The sequence below is a fragment of the Netta rufina genome, assembly GCF_964035555.1.
Source record: "Netta rufina genome assembly, chromosome: 2".
NCBI lineage: Eukaryota > Metazoa > Chordata > Aves > Anseriformes > Anatidae > Netta > Netta rufina.
Window position 1 is genome coordinate 135,526,550 of NC_140124.1, and position 23,386 is coordinate 135,549,935.

Below are 23,386 nucleotides of genomic sequence, written 5' to 3' on the forward strand. Positions count from 1 at the left end.
ATTTTTTCAAGGAATATTGGTGATGCAGATATTTCTGCAGCATTTTGATTCACCATACTGTGAAGTGTTGAAATAAATATTTCACCTAGTAATCGCTCTACCCGTTTTACAGATGTAAGCAACTCAAGCAAGCAGGTAAGACGAGTCTGAGTCATGACCAAAGCTAAGATATGGATTAGAATGAATGGAAGCTATTTGGTTATATATTAATCCAAAGGTATAGGCATGGTTTGCTCCATATTTATGTATTTTTTTTAACTGTTCTCTAGCTTTTGGTCCACAGATTACTGCATTTGGCTTACAAGCATGCATAATAAAAGAGATACTGTGTTACTACCGCACAAGATTGTGCACTCCATATTGAGGGATATAATAAGCCTCAAACTTTGCAATATGTGTACAACACCAAAGACTGTCTAAGTAGTAACGCTACTATTATACTACGGATGACTAAACTCAAGGTCTTCAGCCAGCAAGGGCTGGTACCTTCTGCATACAGCTAAATTGTTTCTGTGTTGAAATAGGGCCCAAGTTCTGTGGATCTCTACTGTTATTAGGTCTGTTAGCATCATGGTTTAAAGTAATTGGTGCAACTCACTGTAAATAACAACATGCTCTAGGCCAAGAAAAAAAATACATGGGATGTTAATTATACTGTAGAAAGCACATCAGCTTTTTATAAGGATAAAATCAAGATGAAATGAGACAGTCATCAAGGTTTATATGAAAATAATCTTATAAGCACTGACAACACACCTGGTATAAAGAGCTAGTAAAATATTTCCTGATTTTATGATTAAGGAACCATTTACATTTGTCATTAATGAAATAAGTACATGCCTAGATACACAGAATATCACATGCTGCTGTCTCATGACACCACTGTCACATCAAACACCGGTCCAGTATTCTCATCTCCAGGGAGAACTGGTGACAAAGGAAACAGCACCCCCATTTTAAGTTAACAGAGCAACTAGCAGCAACAGCCCTGGGCATTTCTTACCTTACTCTCTAACTGCAGGAAACAGCTGCACTATGAAAAGAGTAAGAAGCTGGAATGAAGACTGCATACCATTAAACTAATATGTAATGTATATGCTCATAGGAAAGATTTGAACATTAGCCTGTTAGCATTTACAAAGAAGTCTTCCAAGGAGATTTTATACTTTGACACGTTTATTTTAGTTGGATGAACAGAACCCATGAACAAGCTGAAACAAGTATTCCTTCAGCTTCACATTTGCCTCCCTGAAGACTTCAATAACCAAATGTTTAGAGATATCAGAAGTATGTGGACATTCGCATGAAGTAGTAGTTCAATAGTTATTTTTTGTTCCATGCTTCCCTTTCAAGCCGTTCACGGATTACTTCTTTAAGGTATGGTTCAAGATAATGCTTATCCTGAAAAAGAAGAGAGTATTTAAGATTAGTTAACTTCAACTCCAAAGGGAGGTCCAGAAACAACTCAAACCATCCTACGGATTACTTCTCTCTCTTTCTTCCTCAGATTTGGCTACAAACTAATCTACAGAGGGGGAAAAGAAAAAAAGAACTACACTACTCACTCTGAAAGGGTAAGACTGGCATCTACCAAGTCTGCAATGACAAACTCTAATGCAACCACTGCTAATTCTTAATGGTTCCCCAACATTAACAAGTCAAACGATGCCTTCAGCTATAACTTCATATTTTTTGACAAATATCCAAGCGTGCAAAATCCACTTTAAATTTTCCTCACACTGCAGAAGCTTATTTTGAACTTAGCTTCTAAACAGCACTGCAAATTCAAACATAACCCCTTGTCTGTGTATAACTGCCAATCAATTGCTGCTCAAGCAACGTATGCAGTCGATACCAAAATATGACCAAGAACACCACAAGAAACAACCTCCGCTTCTATCGAGAAATTAATGCTCTTATATTATTTTCCAGTCCAAAGTTTAGTGAAAAAATTCTGCCAGGTGATTTGGAGAAAGTTGAAACAAGCAGTAATGCAAAGTCTGAATTATTCCACTACAAAGAAACATGTTAATTAAAAATAAAAAGGAAGGTGTAGCTTGATTTGGTTTTCAAATTACAGTAAGACTTTTATTTTAATACAAGGCTTTCCTTTAAATTATTGACATTTTCATAAATAAAAGCTTTGGCTCAAGATTTTCTACAAAAACAAGAAACTCATTCAAAAGAATTTCCAAGCCAGTTAGAGCATACTTCCTTACCTGACAGCTTAGAATATTTCATCTGAATATAGAAGTGCTATAGTTTTGAGCTGTAGTTGAAGCCTTCGTCATCTTGAGCAAAAAGATTTAATTTCCAATGTTAAAATACAGATTTTTAAACAGCATTTCAAAGCTGTGTTTTTCAGAGGTATAGCATGAGATGCACACTCATTATAAATAACATGTAAACATGCATCTCTTCAAGAGACTGAACATCCCAATGACACTACAATGATCAGTCTTAAAGACCTCCACCTTGAGGCTACTCCATACACATACCTCTTCATATTTCACCCACTGGTCTTTCGGAAGGATCTGATGTTTCAGGCTTAAGTCGAGTGCTCGCTTTATGCGAAACATTCTTTCATTGTAAAGATCCTCTGGAAGTCTCTTCAGTGCTTCCTTTACATCATCATCTTCATAAAACGTATCATCTCGCATTAATCCTGTACCAACGATATTTTACATTATCACTGAGTTGATGTTCCTAAGTAAGATTTAGGACCAACACAGGTGTTTTGGCATAACTTGGACATAACACTTAAAACGCAAAATTTTGAGGAAAAAAAACCAAAAGAATCCAGGCAAAGAGAACCACTAACTGCTCACAGAGAACAAATTGTGAATGCTGACATTCACGTACTCTATTTAATTGCTCTTGATCCTTTTCTTAAGAAGGAATATGGAAAATCGGTATTTGATTTAATGTATTTCATAATATTTTGCATAATCTATGCAGAACAGTAACTATTCAGGATCTGATGGGTGGACTTTTGTTCACTTTATTTCATATCCTTGATTTCAGATGACTGTCTAGACAAAGGGTTTAAGAGCTGATTCTGTTGTGGCCAGTCATCTGCACGTGTGACTATTTCAGTACCTAAGAATTATTGTCTAAGCTCCAGTGAGGATAATGCCTTGATCTCCATCAGCTACAACAAGCGAAGGGAACATGAACCTACTGAATTTTTTTTGTGCCTGAGTTTCCACTTCTTCCCTCCATCAGAACGTAGTTCAGGGAGGTGTAACTAGCCTTCTGACAGCATAAGGAGATCCCCACAGTTTTTGGAGTGAAGAATTTCTGAAATTTAACCAATACTGCTTGAAATTTCAGTATTAGTAACAAAGCACAAAATGTTACTTCTGTAACATTTTAAAATTGGTATAGATTACAAGTGCAGACCTACTGCCTTGAGGTTAAAGGTTTTGCTCTCACGTGACCAAGTTGGCAGAAGTCTCCCAGTAAAAAACAAATTTCCTTTGAGCCATATATTCTTGAAAATATAAGGTGTGGTTTTACAGTTTCTGTTTAAAGGCACAAGAAGCACAGCTGCTAATTTAGCCACTAGATTTCAGTCACATTCATAGAAAATAGAACAAATGTATAAATGCCATCAAGAATTTCAGTGGATAGCACTTCACCTCTAGAAGTGAGTGACCAAAGAATAAACTTTAGTCCTTCATTTTTCTTTTTTCTTTCTAGTTTTCCTGGGGCAGGCAAGTAAACTTCTTTAAATCATGCCCTGAAGCTGCAGCCAGTACTAGTAACAGTCTCTGAATATTCAAATTATCTTGTCATTCAAGAACAGTTCTGCAATCTATATTGTTGAAACAAACTTGGTAATAACAAGGGATGAATTAATAACAATACCATCAAGGCAAAGCCCTTTACTTAAGGAAACACTATTTTTACAGCCACTTTCCCATTATACAGGCCAGAGACACAGCAGCTCAAGTTACAGTGATACAAAGTGCAAAAATAGCTAAATCCTTTTATACAGGTTGGATACTTTGCACAAGTAACCCAGACAGACCAACTGCTATTAGCAGCAATCTCTCCAGTTTGGAATGCAGCCCTTGGGAAGGTAACAAGATTAGCAGGTACTAACCCATGCAATTAACTTCGTGGGGAAAAAAAATAAAGAATCAAGCTTTCAGGACTGCTTTCTGAAAGTTTTTTTCAACGGCTCCAACTTAACTTTGGTTGTTACGAGTTATTTCACTGAAATGGGGAGCAAACAGAAACAACAGAAAAGAAGTCACTGTCTCATTACAAGGTAGCAGTCACGGTGACTGAAGGTGTTGATAACTTTATTCTTGAAAGAAAAGTAGTAGCTAACATTAATAAAAAGACATGCAACAAATTGTGCATCCATACACCAGTTATGAACCATAACTAGATGAAGGACTGTTAACCTTGCAAAGTTTCTAAGGCTTAATGAAACACTCACCGAGCTTGTTGAATCCAGCCGCGTTGTAGTACCACTTGCGGATTCTGTCGATCAGACGGCCACCTCCTGAAACTGAAAGTGACTGCCATCAGTCGGGGAACACGATAAAATGCAACCTTACACACTGCTATGACACTATGCAAGTATTTGTTGACCTCGTTCACATACAGTAATGCAACACCACGTCAGGTTTGGACTTGAGCATGTTTTCCAGTACTTTTACATGGATCCTGAGCATACAGAACAAGTGCTTGTTCCATATGATATTCTCACCTTTTTTTCACTCTATTTAAACATTAGAGTGCTTTAAGACTTGGAACACTGCTAACAATTCATCCCCAAACACATCAGCAACAGCTTTAAGCTCCATAACTCTTTCCTGAGCTAACACCACAGTGTTTACCGCCCTGTTTCTCAAAGCGTTTACCTGAGTTTCACAGCTCTCATTACGGGTTAATGCGATTTCAAGACCAGCATATTATGTTGTTAACCTTCTGCTCCCCTCGCCCATTACTTAAATACTATTCCAGACCTGCTTTTCCAAACAGCTGCCAAAGTCAACGGGAAGGTCAACACCGAAACCTCAGAAGAATCGTTGGCTTTAAGAACTGAAGGATGCAAAATGCAGGATACTGATCTTTTCCTAGCTGTGATTTTGGACATCAAAGGTGGGTTGGTTGGTTGTGTTTTAAGTGTAGTTAAGTGCTGTTTGGTACCAAATTAATATAACTCGGCAAGGATCTGGGAAGCTGAAAACAGCACAGTTCAGGTAATGCGGTGAACACAAGGTTATGTTTCATGACTTTAAGTGGGCTGCCTTATGCAGCCAATACAGAAAGTCAGTGCTATGTGTAATAGCAGCACACTATCAGCATGTCGCCTGGTCAGACTTCGACCTTCACATTTTAGCTGAGAAGCAACCACACCAAACGAACCGAGCCCGAAGCCGCTACTTATCACAGAACAGTTTGGGTTGAAATGAACCTTAAAGCTTAAAGCCCACCCAGTCCCAGCCCCCTGCCATGGGCAGGGACACCTCCCCCCAGCCCAGGCTGCCCCAAACCCCGTCCAGCCTGGCCGTGAGCCCCTCCCGTGACGGGACACCCGCACCCTCCCCGGGCAGCCCCTGGGAGCGCCTCAGCGCAGCCCCTGCCCAGCCGCCCCCCCCGCTCACCGGTCGCCCTGGCCGCCATGTTGACCTCGGCGCGGCGCGCTGCCTGCTGGGGGGGCGCAAAGGGCGCATGCGCGGCGGGGCGGGCTCGATCCGGGCACGGCCGTGAGGGGAGGAGCGGGGCGGGGGCCGGGGGAAGCGTCTCGCAGGTTGTTCCTGAAGAAACGTCCCGCTGCGCTCCTAAAGACAAAAATAAAAATAAAATAAAGAAAATAAAGTTGTTTTATAACAGAAATCTTGTCACGCTAGACAATTTGAGGTGGCTGAGCGCGACGCGCAGGCTCGCAGCAGCACTCAGGGCGCCCTTCAGGCAGCCGGTGCCCGCAGCAGGAGCAGCGCTGTCGGAAATTTCTGTCAGCGTGCAGCCAAAAAGTATTTGATATAACTCAGAAAAGCCTTTTCTCCCCCCTCTTCTCTTTTCTTTTAGCACTTCTCTCGGTTGTCTTTCTTCACGGTGTTTCTGGGAAGCTATTTTGGCATAAGCTCACACAGTTAACATTTCAAGGAACCCCTTTAGCTGTGGCAGCGGTGTTCTTTTTTACATCTAAATTAAAAGCTCAAAGTTTAAGATATCCCAAGTTTCATATGTATTCTGTAATGAGTAATGGTTTATCACACGCTAATAGTGCTAAGGGCAGCCAAGTAAATGCAAAACCAAGCTAATTTAGTGTTATGAATGCACACGTTTCCTGTAATCATTACTCTTACTAGATTGTTTGAAGACTATAGTTTATTAGCATTTAATATTTAAAATCTGATCTTAAGTTAGATTTAGATCCTTCGCTTTGAAAGGAAGGAGTGGGGAAGGGTTCAGCCAGCCCATTTTCAGCCACCACTTCAGCTGGTATTTGTGCACCTCCAGCAGGAGCAGCCAACGCGACAGAGGACTCAGTGATCGCTGTGGTGATCAGAACAGAACAGGAGAGCATCATGACAGACACTCAACACAGCTTTTTCCTGCATTTGAAATGAAGATACTCTGGTAAATCAACCCATATACTGCTTATCCTGATGCTATTCCTTACCTTGGGTGGTGTTGCAATTCAAATTTTAATTTTTATTCTCGGTAAAAGTCCCAGATTGTGATGCTGAGAACTCACTGCTCCTCTTGTTCTTTAAACTGCCCTTTAACGTTACTGTATTCCCCCCTGATTAGGGGAATTTAACCTTTTGCATTTTATTCTGCTCTCTGCAGTCAGAATCTTCAGGCTTTTACTCCTGTGGCCCAAATGGGTATTTTAAGTTCCAACACTAACCTTAAAAAAAACAACGACAGTTTAATGAAATAAAAAGCTTAAATACAAAAGACAACATCTGGATTTCAATTTCTTGACCTATTTTAACTGAAAGAATAGTTTATTGTTTACAAGTTTCTATTAGTTTGCATTTGTGCAAAGTTAGTTTCTTCACTTTGCTCAAATACACTGTGAAACATTTCGTAACTCTGTATTAACGTGGTTTATTCACTGATAATATTAACTACTTTTAATACTCCCACCATTTCTATTTTACTTCAGTTATAACTGAGCAAGATAAGTATCAATTAAGTACACATTATAGCTTTTTTTTTTTTTTTTGCACAGTTGGTTACTTCTATACTAAAGCCATACAAATCACATCAGGGTGGAGTAAAACTGCTTCTGGCTCTCAACAGTGCTTAAGCAAAAGTGACTTAAAACTAGACGTGTCCCTGAAATCTAGAAGGCTAGAAGGAGCTTTTCTTCTTATAATTTGCCTAGATTCAATTTGCTGATTTTCTCTTACGTTTCAAGCCTAATTTCACTGTACAGCTTTTAGGATACTAACTTCAGCAGCCAGCTTTACAAGGAAACACCTGGGTAACCTGTTGAATAGCGCCTTCTTTTATATGGGCTTCACATGTCATACTGTACTTCTCTTTACTGTTTAAAAGAACAAATAACATTACTAGCTCTTAAGATGACTGGGGAAAAAATAAAGTGATTAACCATTTTTTCCATCTCCCAAGCTTCTGAAGTTATTGAAAGAAAAGAAAAATCACCTTGATTTACTTTTGTTAGCATGCTCCATCATTCATACTGAATTAAAAGTTAGCAATTAATTACAAGGATCACATCAAGAAAAATGAACATATACTTACCTAATCCTTTTAATTCACCACAAAGTTACCATATGCCTTTACATCCTACAAGTGTTTCATAAATAATGATGACTTAAACAAATAATTAAAAAAGTTTGAGACCATAAAAGGGAGCATTTTTAAAAAATGTTTATTTTACAACTTTATTCTATTCCTTTCTACATGTGTTAATAATTAAATCGTTTTTAAGAATTTTTCGAAGTCCTGTATAGAGGCTTTGGCAATCTCTGTACAAAACACCTCGTCCGGCAAGGATACTAGCTGGTCCAGAGAGATGTAGCTGGGTTTTGCTGGGTCATACTGGGCTCTTCCCAAAAATGTAAGAAACTTGTGTCTCTCTTTGATTCGTAATAGCTTTGTGTTGAAAACCTAAAAAAGAAAAAAAAAGGGGAGAATGTTTTAGGTAGTCTAAATTTCAGATTTTGATCAATCTAAAAAACAAGAGCATGTTTTTAGACAAACTAGGGATCTAGCAAGAAAATATTTTACATCTTTTTCCCCTTATTTATGTCAACCATCAGGTAGGTTGTACTTAAATACAAAAATGACAGGCTCAGCTGCCCTAGTTGTGTCATGAAATTCACTAGTTTTGAAGATGACAAGGAAGAACAGAGAAAGGAAAGACTGACCACACCAACAACACAGAGTGGAAGAAACTAACCACTTACTCTTCCGAAGAGAGACCATAAATAATGAGGTGAAGCACCACAAAGCCATGATAAGACAACTGAGAAGGAAGTGAACAGGACTTGTGATCATTTACAGGTGAAAGAGGACAAAAGTGAGACATGGACTGGAGTTATAGAAAGCGCTGGTGCTAAGATATGTTAGATACCAAGATAAGTAGCCAAAATCCAGACGAGGAGTCATAGTTCCCCATACAAGTTTGGCTTTTTAGCCAGTTTAATTAGAATCGGTTAGCATTAGCTTTAGGAGGAGTGTTGTTGCAGTTTGGAAGTAGCAATTTATACTTTTTTTTCCTTGTAAGAAGTTAGAGTGACTGCCTGTCAGCGCTTGATGAAGTGAGAAATACTTTGAACTTTCAGTTTGTGAGGAAATAACTTTAATGAGAAGATGGAACAAAAATCATCAAAAAATTCATTTATTTTCACTGTTTATTGCTGCAGCAGAAGAAAGGTCAATCCGACCACATAAAGGATAAAACTTCTTTGCCTTTAAACTATATTTTCAGATCTTGGGATGTACAAAATTTAATTTTTAATTCGGCAAACATGAAATAAATGGTTATATGTTTATCCTGTTTACTGAGCAGATCCTCTGCACAATCTGTCTTCTTTTCATGTCTCTACACAGAAGATTTCAGGACAAGGAATCCCTAAGCTGCTATTAATTCTCTTTTATGAATCCAAAAGAGACAGGCATGATTATTTCTGTCAAAAACTTAAAATTGACCAGACGCGGGGCTGGGAGGGCACATACACAAGGGAGAGAAGAAAGGCACTTTTACACTTGAATACTCAATGGTTGCTGACTTGTTAATAAAAGTCTTCCCAATTAAAGTAAAAGCCACACGTAAGTTGAAGAATTGTGTGTCCTGCATACAGCAGGCCTCCACTTTCACCAACCTAGTGAAACAGTGATGCACACAGCACCTACAACATATCCCCGGATTAACAGCTCACCTGAGGAAAGCGAGTAAGCATGTGGTGGGGAATGCCCATGATGTTGTGCAGGTAGTCAAACGTCTGTCGGAGTCTCTTTCTACTTGCAGTTAAAATCTTGGGGGTTTTATACGCTATCTGTTGAATTTCGTTACGTTGAAAACCAAACTCAATTTGACAAACCTGAAAGAGAGTAGAATTTGATTTTCCAAAGTCAGCTACAGCAAACAGCTTATTTTAACATGCCACTGAAATAAACTCATGCAAAATTCTTCTACCCTTTGTCACATGGCAATATGAATGCAAGCCATATCATCATCTTCCAGTTCTCTGAAGTCAGAGAGTTTAAACTGTTTGTCATCCTGCATTAAAGTGCAATTTGCTTATGGAGTATTCCTGAAGTTAAGACGGCTTCTGTGAGTGCTATCTATTTTTCTCTTTGTCCAAGATATGAACAAAAACGCTTGTGTCTCAGTACACATGGCAGTTGTGAGCACAAAAACTCTCCCCTGAGAATCCTTCCTAAGTTGAACCTGAGAGAGTTGTGTAGAATACGCAGTGTATTCGGTTTATTTTACAGTTGGTTCACGTCTAAAGTAAGATGTCTTTTTCAAAGACTGCCTTGACTGCAATTATGGTTTCCCAAAAGGAAAAACAAAACAGATTTTTTCAATAAAATCATGAGAACTCCTCCCGACACGCAGGATGGCAAACAGTTCACTGAGTTGTTGAGAAAGGAATTCAGCATAGAAGAGTGTCTGGTAATTCAACCATTTCTTCTATCCTCCAGTGACATTTACAAGGAGCTTGTTTTCCGTCATGAATTGGGTGGGCTTGCCAGGCAACACAGCCAGACTTTCAAATCCAGCTCAGGTACTTCTTCACAGCTGGCACAAAGATGGTGCTTTTGTGTGTCCAGTTTGATGTGCCAAGCCCGCTCTCTTCCAGGACTGCCTGGCAAAAGCAGAGGGAAGGGTACGGAACTGGGTTTTGAAGATACTGTAGGATTTCCAGGCCTTTACAGGCAATTGTTTCTAGAGATGACTTTAATCAGGTCTTTCGACTCCTGATTCTTCCTTAACTGCTTTATAATATTTGTGTACCACAAGGAACACTAACCGACTACGATGGCATTCAAATATGTAGAGATGTATTTGCACTGTTGTGATGCCTTCCACAGATCTGAGTTAGCAGGGGGCAGCTTACTGCAGTAAGAAATATGACTGCAAGTAAGACTTCTTGTTAGCTCACCGGAGCCATACAGCCGACCCCACTGCAGTTAACTGTGGCAAGTCCCTTTGCCTTTTCTGTTCTACTATGTGAAACATTTTCCTCGACATAAATAGTGAACTCAGGTGTAATTTGCTTTGATTGCACTCAGATAATATATTTAACACTCAGTAGCTATACCATGTATGCTAATATCCTTACTGTGCAAGTCCTAGCAATGATCAACACACCCTACATGATTCCCACAACAGATGGTGATAATGCAAACTTTCCAGCTTTACCCTCTCAGTGAATCTCTAATTGTGCTTGAAGAGACCTTTGGAGGATGGAATATTCTATCCTTGAGCTTGCTTAGTCCGTGATTGGTATCTTTTGACAGCCAACATGAGCTGCAGCCTTTATTTCCAATTAGCAGCCCGCTCAGTGAGGGGTAGCACCAAATCATTCCTGAAGCAGTGTTACAGGGTTATGCTTTGAGAATGCTGCTTGCTCACGACCAGCTTAAATCACACAGGTCTGACTTCAGATTCTGAGTCAGAAACATCCAGCTTCCTGAAAAAACAGAGCTTCTAATTATCAGTAGATTCAGATATCAAGGACTTGAAATTCTTTCTCCTCTCTTCATAACATACGTTAAAAATAAGGATGCTACACTTTGTATTTCCTTGCAGATAGGCAAGATAGTCAGATAGAACTGCGAGTCTCGAAAAACACATTCATCATAATATACTGAATCCCCAGCCTGTGGAAACAATGTTCATTAAAAAGAAAGCAGTATTAATTGGAACAGGCTGTTACTTTCCAGTCTCCTCCCTTACCACACACACACATTTCAGATTGCAAGATTCCCAGTGCTTAATGGTTTCAGAGCAGTGAGTCTGTGTGAAAATTATATATTTTAATTCATAGTTATGCATTATAGGATAATGGGACTTCTCAAATTGTTAGACTACATCATGCTGTTTGGCCTAGCTGGCTTTACAGCACAATAATTAAACCAATACACAGTTACATTTTCAAAGGGGAAAGGAGTCCCTGTGGGTTTGAAGTTATTTACCCAACAGTTGTTAATAACGACCATCTGCTATCAGACAATAGGTGTCAAATGCACATTTTGGCAGACTAGCTACCTGCCAAGAGGAAAATAATCAAACGCACATTTCTTGCTCCTAAATCCTCATGAACAATTCGAGTTAGCAAAAAAACATAGTAATTAAGAAAAAAAAAAAAAAAGGAGAGAGCAAGCCCTATTTTTCACTCATTGTAAAAAAAAAAAAAAAAAAAAACGGGTAACAATTTGTGTCATCAGATACCAAAATCTGGCAGGAAGGGACCCAGATGAAGTTTGTAACCTACATCAGAATAGAAAACAGAACAAGACATTGTTTCACGTATGCTGTACACTGACTGGCAAACCGCAGAGGAAAAGAAGTGGTCTGACAAAATCCTCAGTTGTTTTCCATCTTCACTAAAATTATTTCATTAAATTCTTTCTGTACAGGATTCTTTTCCAGGGAATTTTATCTTCTGTCAACTCAAACTATGCAGGTACTCAGTATATTTTTAACTTCTTCTAATAAACTTACCTGAAGATTCTCCTTTACAGGCTCTAATTTGCCAGTCAGTAGTCTTGGCAGACGAATTACCAGATCCTTTGTCTGCAATTAGGGAAAACACACACAAAGGAAAGATTACCATGAAAGCACAGTTGCAAATATATCTGAAAAAAAAAAAAAAAAAAAAAAAAAAAAAAAAAAAAAGGATTTTTTTTTTCCAATTGGAAGAGAAATGCATTTTCACTTGCATTTCATTTTCTCTCTAGCCCAAAGCTGAGTTTGCAGGAAACAGTTATGTATTAAAATGCAAATGTTACCCAAATGTCACGTTAATTTGGAGAACAAAAAATACCATAGCCTCTATAAAACAGATGGGGAGAAGGAGTAAAACCACTCTCCAGAAGTAGATATCATGCTGAAAAGCCCTCTCTTGGTGCTTGAGTTGTTTCTCCCCATCTCTTTAAAGAGAAGTAAACAAAACACTACCTGCTAGAGGCTATAAAAGGATTTTTCAACTGCAGTGCTTTATTTGTCTACTTTGGGATCTAGTAACACCATAACATTATGGCAACACAAGAAATTACTCCACATCCCCTGAGCCATGGGACTACTTGTAATCCACCCTGAGTACAAGGCAGTGACTAAACCCTTTTCCAGAGACATCTCTTACCTCAAGCCTGGAAAGGCCAAGAACAGGCACTGTGACAGCTATGACTCTTCAACTAATAGAAGCCAACAGAAGAACAAACGATCCCCCTTGAAAATTGACATTTATTGCAATCACCAGCTACTGCAGGAAACAACTCATATTGTCCACTCATTCTAAGATGCTTCAGCTGCTAGCTCCCCTGACTATCCCAAAGCGTGGTGCTAAATACCTGCTAAGCATGTCACAGTGTGGTAGCACTCTGAGAAACGAAGATTACTCTTGGTGAACTAGCACATGACTTGGCATTCAGTTTGATATTATACTTGCAGATTTGACTATTTAACACTGATGAGTGAAATGTTACAGTATCTCGAAGAGATGAAGAGAGCCAATTAATCTGCTTCAAGTTAAAAAATTGCTTGCACCGACAGATTCAGTCCTGTGAACTACTGCAAATAATAAAACTGGGTACAGGCATGCTTCTTTGTCAACATCCTGCAGCTGATCATCTTCAAGAACTGTACTTAAGCATATTTTGAATGTCAGATGTCCTATTACATCTATGGAAGGTTAAAATCATGTTATACCTTCCTGCAATCCTGTGTTATGCTGGTAACATCAGCAGGGCTCATGGATAACCTGCCAGCACTGCCATGTAAGCATTCATGTTCTGAGACTTTACAGATGTCATTGACAAGGTACCTAAAGACTTCAGAGTATAGTTTTTACCTTTTTTACACTGAGGCCAAGTTCAGTTTTGAAGAAACCCAGTCTGTTATCCAATCTTTCGACTGAAAACAACAGCAAATATGGAGCTCTTGAGACCATCTGAGCAATTTCTGCGTTACCAAATTTTTTTGATTTTAGGTAAGCCACTCTAGAAAGAGAACAAAAACAAAACAAAAGTCTAGTGATGAAAATTTTATTGCCTCCATTTATTCAGTACTCGCTTAAATTCCTCAGTGGTATCTTATAAACGGACAGATGTTCTAGCATTAACATGCAACTCTGCCAAAAATAATTAGGGGGAAATCTGCAGTTATCATAAAAGCAAAATACCATCCCTTCCAATTAATTAGAAGTAAAATAAACCTCAGAGCAGATTGTCAATACCGAAGACAGATTTTAATTCCTTCCAGCTGTACTTAAGCAGATAACTATGTTAACCTATATTTAACTACCAGCCTGTCTCCTAGATTGCAAACACATTAATAGATCATCATAGGGTATGGACAAGAAGATATACACAGCCTTTTGCTATTTTAATCAATTCCATTTCTACTGCTGAAAGAACAGAGTACTATACCTCATACATCCCTGTTTTGCCAATAGCACTGGAGGAGAAATATCGTACAACAATGCCATCTGTAGAGACATTGTCCAAAGAGACATTTCTAAATCAGCTGAAGTTACTTTGGTTACCATAGGTCCCTACTTTTCAGTCGCTGCTCCAAGGATTTAGTCACAAAACATCTGGTTGTCAGAAAGGTGAAGGGGCTGACTACAGTTTTTATGTTTAACAGATCTTTCTTTCTTTCCAACTCAAAACTTTTTCCAATTTCTATTGAATTCAGTGAAAGTGAAATCCTACTTCAAGTACTACTTACAACAGATTATTACCATAGCTCCCAGGAAAAAAAAAAAAGGAGGAAAAATACAGCATACAAAAGAGACATGATTAACCCATTTGCCACCATTTACAAAAAACACACTGCTATGTGAAGTGGTTCCCTTTGGTTACAGATGATCAGAAACAGAAGTACTTGTTATCAGATGAACTTTGGGCATACAAGAACTGATTTCATCTGACTAATTAAGATACTGCATGGACTGCAGAACATTCTGCAGAAGTAGATACTCAGCAAAAGATGCCTGGTCTTATAGTGGGGGAAAAAGGCTGCATGTTAAATTATGTCTTGTTGAGAGAAAGAAGTAAAGTACCTTCTAGTACCTTCTAGCCACTACAGCCTCCCTTTCTTTCCACAAACCCTGAAAAATGAAATAACCATAAGTGAAAAAATCTCTTCAGAGAAGATAAAAGAACAACATCTAGAGAACCAATTCGTAACTAAGCAGGTATCCCAACACAGAAGGTAGTAGCCTAGTCTCCAGACAATGCTGATGGAACTGGCTACAGAAACCTGACAGACACAGACATTAGGAGGGGGAAGAAATACAGGATGCAGAAAGAAACAATTGTGCCTTCAAAATTTATCCTGTTATGTTTTTAATGAAGCTGTTTGGCTATGCTGTTCTTCTTCCATTCCATTTTTCAAGGACACAACTGCCAAGCATTCTAGAAAATGAGCTTAATGAGCAGATAAATAATAAAAAAATTTTTTGGTTGTCCTAATTCCCTTACTTTATCTCTGGAACCAGTCATTAAGATTCATACTTGAAGCACTTCTCTACGACCTGGAAAGGCAAGAAGTCTCCAAGAGGGACATCAAGATCATAATCAGCTGACTCTAGGCGATGGTATATCAGAGAAGAACAGTCATTCAGTCTGACCAGGGCTTGAGATAGCTCTGTGAGCATCGGCACCAAGGTCAGCCCTCGTTCTCCTACAGCAGTCAGCAGTTGTGTGTAGCATGTTAGCAGTTCTAAGTCATCATTAACAACACCGTAAAAACAAAGCATCTGGTGCAGCTGCAGTGCAGACACTGATTTGCAACTGTCAGAATTGTTATGAGTTATGGAATGTTTTGACTTTTGCAGTGTTTATCTGAAGTCAAATGCCAAATCTATTGAAATTTGTGTTTTGTTTCCTGGCAACACGGAATCCACAGCAATAAAACATTCCAGAGTGATGTAACCAATACCGTGTCCATCTGCAGCAAAGCGTTTATGCGAAGGTGATACTCAGCTTTCAAAGACAGCTATCTGAGCCACACTCACCCTCTGCAGCACGCTTACCTTAGAGATTACATTAAACCATTCATCAATGTCAAAGCGAGATAAACTTACTGAAAATTCAAGCTGTTGAATAAGAAGAAATTGGATTGTACTGTTCAGCCCTCATTTTGCTAACTAAATAGTGACACAGGACAGTCACTGAAAAACAAATCTGACTTCACAGGTGAGTTACAATGCTTATCAGAACAAAAACTACACTCTTCAGGAGAGTACAGGCAACTCAGACGATCTCAGCTCAGGACTACTGCTGAAAAATCAGCTACTTTCTTTCTGGATGCTGTTTCTGAAAGGCCACTTACTGAACAAAAGGATGGAATGGAGGAGAAAAGGAAAAGCCAGGTCTGCATTAGACCTGAATCTGCTGGTATACCTGTTTCCAAAAAGCTGTATTTTCAGATTTCTGTCTTGGACAGCTACTACATGCAAAATCTAAGCAGGCAGCCTTTCTTTTCTAGATTTTCTAAATACCAAGATATCTTGAGTTCATTACAAAGCATGTAAGCACACAAAAGAGTTGTTCTGCAAAAGAAGAACTGAATTAATGCAATGCCTAATGTAATTTTGAGAATGTGTCCATTCTCCTGCATTTTTTCTATAGTCAACACACCTAATGAAAGTATGTATCAGAAGAATGAATTAATTCAATTTCACAATCTGTTATTTAAAAGGTACACAACAAACAAACACAGCTGAGTAAAGAAAGGTAGGATATCTGTAACTACAAGAGAAACCAGTAGAGTACACTCCTATAGTCTAGAGCTGGTACCTTGAGTATCTCCTATCTTAACGTGATTTTCTGCCACAGATACAAACTTTATCTTTGAAGTTCTGCAAATAATCCTCCAAAGTTAACAGCCCCAAAATACTGAGAACAGGCTTCAGTTACAACTGTAAGACCAAGCATCAGCACAGGTATCTCAGCCACTGCAGTATGAAGCCCAGCACCCTAATTTGAACCCGGTGCACAAACATTTGAAATCTTTGTAAAAGCAGCCAAGGCGCACACGCATGTGGCAAAACACAATGGTTGATTTTAGACATAAGAAGAACGAACTGCTGCCATCAGTAACATTTTGGACCCTGCCAGGCACACAGCTCCTCAATATTCTTGTTTTACCCACCATTATCCCTTCAACTCAGCTACAGATTTATAAAGCTACTTAAAACAAACAAACAAACAAACAAAACAGTATTATCCCATTATATCTTTAGATATATGCTCAGACAAAGAATTGGTATTGAAATAATGGCCACTGAAGACGATGTTCCACTGTTGGCAGAGAACAAACAATACTACTAAACAGCTTGATTCAGACAACACTAAAACCAGTGAAATTAACAGTGAGACTTCAGTTTATGACTGACACAAATCACAACTTTCTAGACCAGGCTGCTGGAAAAAAAGGAGTATGTGCACACATCTATCTGATTTCCTCACTGCTTACTTTCAGTCAAATAGCTAGTATATTCAGAACGCAGCATGTTCTAAGTGTTCTCTAGAAAGTCAGACTGCATCAAGCACAGTCTGCAGTACACAGATTCTAAATCTAAGACATTGAAAAAGACTAGAGAGGACTAGGAGAGAGTGGTGCAGAAAACAAGAGTTTGACAGTAAATGGAGAAAACGGCTTGTTTCTCTTACAGTTCCTGAATAAAGGCCCACAAACACAATGACTTTTCTTAAAAAAATAAACCATTCTACCTTTGGGGTTTTTGGTAAACACATACACACATGAAGAAGCTTTAAAAAAAACAAACAAACAACAAAAAAAAACCAACACATTAGCAACAAAAAACACCCCAACTCCAAAAAGCAGCTAACTACATAAGCTTTGGTCTAAGACATGAGATCTAAAGAGACTGGCATTTATCCTTATGCACATACAAGCTTGAATGACACCAAGGGACAGTCTAGTGCAATACAAGTGGGAACACACAAACAATGAAAATTGGTTCCCGGTAGTCTTGTGTTCAGTTTGGGCTGGACAACAGGAAAAAAAAAGGCACCAAAACACTGTGCTGCTACTAAAATTAAGCACAGAAAAGATTTGTTCTGCTTCTTTTACTGCAGAATCTACAAGGTAAAACCGTATAGAATATGGTTTTGAAGTCTGATTGACAGAAGACAAAATCCATGCCCAGTCATCAGTATCTCCCCATCTGCAGATCACTACATGCGCAATCAACATCTGACGACAACAATATAGAAAAAGAGGTTTACATTGTTCTCCAACTTAATGGAAGCCTCAGGGAACATAATTTTGGAATCTAATCTGACATTGGTAAAGCGAGTAGCCTAGGATGGCAAGCTGCTTCTTCTGCGGCAGAGACAGGAACAGACATATTAGCCTGAACAGCCGATCTTTGCACCAGTGCTGGACAGGTAAGTAGGACACCAGAAACTGCTGCAGGGTGAGCACAGGCACGTATGCACACGGATAGCATAAGAATTGCACCTGACGAGCAGCAGCGATTGCCTCCATCTCCAGACACAGCAGACTCAAAGAACCTCTGCACAAACCCTTTCTGTGCACCAGTAGAAGTTGCTGCCAGCCATGTCTTGGCCTCCCCCTCCTCCCTGCTCGTAACCCACAAATGTCAAGGTTCCTCATGGAAGGACTAAAAGAGGTGTATGCCTTGATACCCAGCAAAGGTTTGGTCAACTCAGGTATCTTACTCCCTGATCACAGCACTACTGAGCATTCCCACTATACCCTTACCCACAGCTGATGCTATCCAACCTCTCCTGACAGCTTCTTGCCTAGTAGAGCAATCCTTGCTTTTCCAAATTCATACCTGTCTTGCTATTGCAAGCCAGTCCGCAACATGATTCACTTAACCAACAACTAAGCAACACGTAAGCAACAACTGCATGGAGAGAGGTGGCTGAGCAGCCCCACACCCACGAGTTAAGCCCATTCAAGTACTTGGCCTGATGCAGTCCCAAGCACATCCTTACAGAGGGATAAATCAAGGCACAAAATCTTAACATGTATTCAAGGGGCAGTCTCCTTGGTGAGTTTCAAGCAGCTACCAAAAGAGATGGTCTTATTCTGTTTCTCCTCCTTTCCAAGGTATGTTTCTCCTCATCCTTTGTATGGAAACTAACAGCACACAGCCACACACCTCACAAATCTGACTGAAAACTTAATAAATTCTGGTAATGGTCAGTTTTCAGATGGATCAGGGGGTTGACTTGACTCACAACACCGCCACCACGTTAATGCTGACTGATGATAAAGGAACACAGAGCCAAGGGACTGAGTGAGGAAGTAAGCAGCCACAACGGGCGTTCAGACAAGCTTAAGACAACTCCAAAACTACATCTTCAAGGCCTGGGGCTTAACATCCTGTTGCTACGTAAAAGGCATACCTGGTTTCAAGAGCTTCCAGATCTTCACCAAGGATGTACAGATTTTTGGTCAGGAACAGTCCCAGCTGATTGTCTTCTACACCCACATCCTTAAGGAACAGGAGTATTTTTTTTATATCTTTCTCGAAGTCCAAGGTCAGTAAGAGCTGACCTGCCTTTTGACGTTTCTCCACTTGGGATAAGTCAACTCCTACAACAAATAAAACAAGATACTGTTTTAATTAAACACAGACCTCATTCCCTATAAATGTCTCAGAAACGCATGCTGATGTTTCTAGGACTATTCTTTTTTTCTTCATTTATTTAGCATACTTTGATTGCTTAACACAGTAAGGTCATGACACCTCCTATATGATGGAGGTATTCCAGATAAAACAAGCAGATTGGTTTCAGACTTTTGCTAAGATTATTTTCCGAAGGATGACATCTCCAAGGAATCCTGCACGTGAGGAATCAAACACACCAGTACGTGCCACACGCAGTGACCTACTCTTGTCGCACGGAAGCATCTGTACAAGGAATTCCTAACTCCGCTATACCTGGGACAATTTTGCAGTGAGTGCTTCACACACCAATTTCTTACTGCACAGTGCCAGATCTCCCCATCGCAAACATTTGTTTCACCAGCTTTCTGGTATTCCTTGTGCTTCTGGGAAGCGAGGAAGAAGCCAGCAGCCTCCGACTCAACTATCTTTCTTGCACAGTCCAAATGCTTTTTGATGAAAACTGAAGTTCTCTCCCACCCCCTCATTCTTTCCTCTTCAGTCTACTGTGCCCCACTTTTACAGTTCTGCATAGCAATCACTCTCCTTCCTTCCTGGAACAGAGAGCTGCAGTGTCTTTTGCAGCGAATTAAAAAATCGTTATCCAGCCTGAATTAAAAGACCAACCAACGTGCACAAAGTGCTCCCTACCTCCAGAAGCTCTTGGAGATACGTTAAGGGACTAGAGCTAGGCAGCCTTGTCTCTAACTAATACAGCATTCAGTAAGCCATACCACCTTTTCCCTTTTTCCATTCACCCTGCATAACATTCTGCTGCCTGTAGCAATAGTCACTGCTCCTATAGCTTGAAATTTTCAAATTTACAAAGCCACCACTAAGATCAAAGCCCAAATTACAGGAACTCCAAAGCTCCAGGCACAAAGAAACCACACAAACAAAATCACACATACCTAGCTGGACAAGCTTTGTTAGTGTTTCTGAGTGATCAACATAATCTCGGAGCGTGGAAGACTGAAGGGGAAGAAGTGGGTCCGCAAGGATCTGCACGGCTTCTTCCTCAGAAATCTCCTCCAAAGCAGATGAAGGTGGAACATCATCCCAGTCTAGGAAATAAACACAGAAGAGCAAAGTGCATTTTGTGAATGACAAAGCTGTTCCCTTCAAACCCTACGCAGATCTTTGAATCCATTTCAAAATGCAAGGACACTCTGCAAGAGATGAACAGCCAAACTATTGCTGTGTGAAAACATATGAAAACAGGCTCTGCTCCCAGTTTTTGCTTCTGGAACACTGCCTTGCCACTGCCCATCAAGTCTTGCTCACATGGCCAAATCCAAGCTTAGCCCCTACGTAGCCTGCCTTTGGTCTCCCAGCTTGATCACTGCACACAACAGATCACTTCACCTTCCTGAAGTCTTCTTTCATGCCTCCACAGATTTAATCTTGCCTGATTACATCCAAACCAAAAGCTAACACAAAGATTTTTCATAGCCTGAAAACCGCACCACCCGGCTCCTTCTCCAAATTCAATGCTTGAGCTGCAGTTGTTTCTGACCTTCAAGGCATTTCACAGCCAACTCCAACTGAGCCATCATGTCTTACCCGTTACGGGATGGCTGCTGACTGCCACCAGCTCTGACAGCCAAAGAAACAGAGCTCTGCCTACTCATTAAGGTTTCCAAGTAAGCATCATTATATTTGCTTCCACTTAACTGTGTTCAAAGTCACAGAAACTCTGTCTTTTTTTGAAAAAAAATCTCTAAACTCATTTATTTTTCCACTGACAGAAGCTCACAGCACACAGATCAAGACTGCTGTCTTGCAGGCTGACCGCTAGCATTCACCTCAATGGTCAAGCTGATCACCCGTACTAATTATAAACTCCTCAGGATGGCAATTTTCTGTGTCCTGTTCCTTAGCACAACAATTTCCTAGAAACTAAGGTGACGCTCTTCTGTGTTGAAAACACAAAGCTACACCTAAACAAGAAGTTCCAAAACCAGCAGGAAGATTCTGATGTTCTAGGAAAAGTTGCGTAGACTAGCTCAATTATTGCAGCTCTCACCACCTTTTTTTTCTCAAAGCCTCATCAACAGAAGCACAGTGGAACACTTTTAGCAACATTAACAGCTTAAACAGTAATAACAGCTCTCTATGAATTTGTATGCATATGAAGCATTTCCCTTCAGAACCAAACCAAAACACACCAAGGTCCATTCTGGTAGCACTTTTTTGCTACCTTTTTTTTGTTAGACATGCATTTTTTGGCTGTTCCAAGTTCTTTGAATCTATTTTCCTATCAGGAAACAGGCCTCAAATGATGAAAAAAATGATAAAACCAAACCAACTATGTCTCTCCCATTATGCACTGCCAACTAGGCAAATTACTCCACGCACACCAGTAAGTCTGCCTGAGGATAAAAATCCGGCACGTAGATCAACTGTGTCGCAGGTGTGGACACACACAAGCTGGCTGACCTGTCAGCTCTGGTGCAGCACTGTTTCCAGAACCAGCTGCAAAAACACACAGACCTCAGCTGCAGCTCTGAGCCACCCCAAAAATAAGCTCTGTAGGATCCAAGCTGGCTGGACTCAAAGCCGAATCTGAATATACAGGACTGCCTAATAACTCCAGATCAAGTTTCCTCAGCATATGGTTCCTAAAACCATTTTGCAGAGGGTGGGATACTTTATCCCCCCTCAGATATATGTATCTGAGTACGGATAAAGAAATGCCACTCAGAAAATGTTTACTGGAAGAAAGTGATGCTATTTTGTCAGGGCAACGACACCAAGGAGACCTCGCATCTATCTGCCTTCCCTCAGCAGAGGGTTTGAGGGAGCATTTCTCATCGTGACAGTTCTTAAGGAGGCTTCACCCTCTGCTGCCTCCTGTTGCCCATTCCTAATCATCCTGAAACACCCCTCAGGACGTGTGAGCTGCTTTGGGAGTGGCCTCCCTGACACCTGCTCAGCTACTACAAGTAGTTATGAGAAGTTCCTTAGTTGGCTGCTCCAGACTGAGGTTTCTACCCAGCATGCTGTATTTTATTTTAGCTTAAAGGTACTCTTTATAGGCTAGGGCTATCACAGGAATTCTACGTTAGCTATGGGGCAAAAGCTAAGTGAAAATCATGAAATTCAGATAAATATTTTAATTAAACTGGTCAAAAAAAGAGAGCTAAAGGCAACACAAGAAACATGACTTGAAGATTAATAAGAAAAGGTATCCTCGAGTCCTCTTACCTTCACACAGTATTTCTGTGTTCAGGTCAGGGATTGTTTCTGGTTTCACTTGTTCCTGTTTTACTGGCAACAAATTACTTTCCGGTGAAGACGAGGATCCATCCTGGGCACTGGCAGCCTGCGAACAGTTCTCTACGGCTACATATCTGTACGTCTGCCATCCCCACAGAAGAAAGCCGCGCCTAGAGGCCAGCAGAGCCAGCGGGGCAGCCCCTTGCCGTGCCTGCACCGCCTCGCTGGAGCTCCTCAGCCTCTGCGGGGCCGTTAAGCGGGCTCTTTGCAGCCAGCAGCAGCAGCAGCGGGCGGCCGGCCGGGCCCACAGCGCCATCCTCCACCTCAGCCGGGCATCCTGCGGGGAGAGAAGGGGCAGAAGGAAGAGGAGGAAGAGGAGGAGGAGGAGGAGGAAGGCCTCAGCCGGCGGAGCGCTGGTTACCCCTCACGGCGCCCGCCGCCCCCCGGGCAGCCATTTTAGAGCTCCGCACACCCCACGAACCCCCCCAGCGGAGGGCTGACCGCCTCCACAGCCACCGAGCCCGGCATGGGAGGGGGGCGAGCGCAACCGTTGGGGGGCGTTAACGGCCCTCAGGGACCGTTGGGAGCCGTTAACGGCCGCTGGGGACCGTTAACGACCGCCGGGGCCGCGCCGCCGCCTCACCTGCCCCTCTCAGCGCCCTCCTCCCCACACGGCCCGCGTGCTGCCGGCGGAACCATCCCGAGGCAAGCAGAGGGGTGTCCGGGCGCGGAGGGGACATCCCATCTCCTGTAAGAGATAGGGGGAATCGCTCCGTTTCCCCCCGTTTCTCCCGATTGGTCTCGCCCTCCCCCCGGCC

At 40.9% G+C, this 23,386-nt stretch overlaps 2 protein-coding genes across 3 annotated transcripts; both read right to left on the reverse strand.

Annotated features, from left to right (window-relative positions):
• Positions 1-1,158: 1,158 nt before the first annotated feature.
• Positions 1,159-5,683, reverse strand: UQCRB (ubiquinol-cytochrome c reductase binding protein). The gene is made up of 4 exons (XM_084281371.1): positions 5,625-5,683; positions 4,451-4,522; positions 2,499-2,665; positions 1,159-1,401 (listed from the first exon to the last, which is right to left on the reverse strand). Exons 1-4 carry the CDS (start codon positions 5,641-5,643, stop codon positions 1,324-1,326), a joined length of 336 nt encoding a protein of 111 aa, XP_084137497.1. The 5' UTR covers positions 5,644-5,683; the 3' UTR covers positions 1,159-1,323.
• Positions 5,684-7,853: 2,170 nt separating this feature from the next.
• MTERF3 (mitochondrial transcription termination factor 3) lies at positions 7,854-23,253 on the reverse strand. Of its 2 annotated transcripts, XM_084282714.1 has the most exons (8): positions 23,212-23,253; positions 22,557-22,905; positions 20,261-20,413; positions 19,087-19,276; positions 13,527-13,674; positions 12,179-12,250; positions 9,384-9,545; positions 7,854-8,109 (listed from the first exon to the last, which is right to left on the reverse strand). In XM_084282714.1, the coding sequence occupies exons 2-8, from the start codon at positions 22,882-22,884 to the stop codon at positions 7,915-7,917; spliced, it is 1,248 nt and encodes a 415-aa protein (XP_084138840.1). In that variant the 5' UTR covers positions 22,885-22,905; positions 23,212-23,253; the 3' UTR covers positions 7,854-7,914. The 2 variants fall into 2 exon arrangements, with proteins under 2 accessions (XP_084138840.1, XP_084138841.1); XM_084282715.1 differs by lacking the exon at positions 23,212-23,253 and having other exon boundaries at positions 22,557-23,201.
• Between the last annotated feature and the right edge of the window lie 133 nt (positions 23,254-23,386).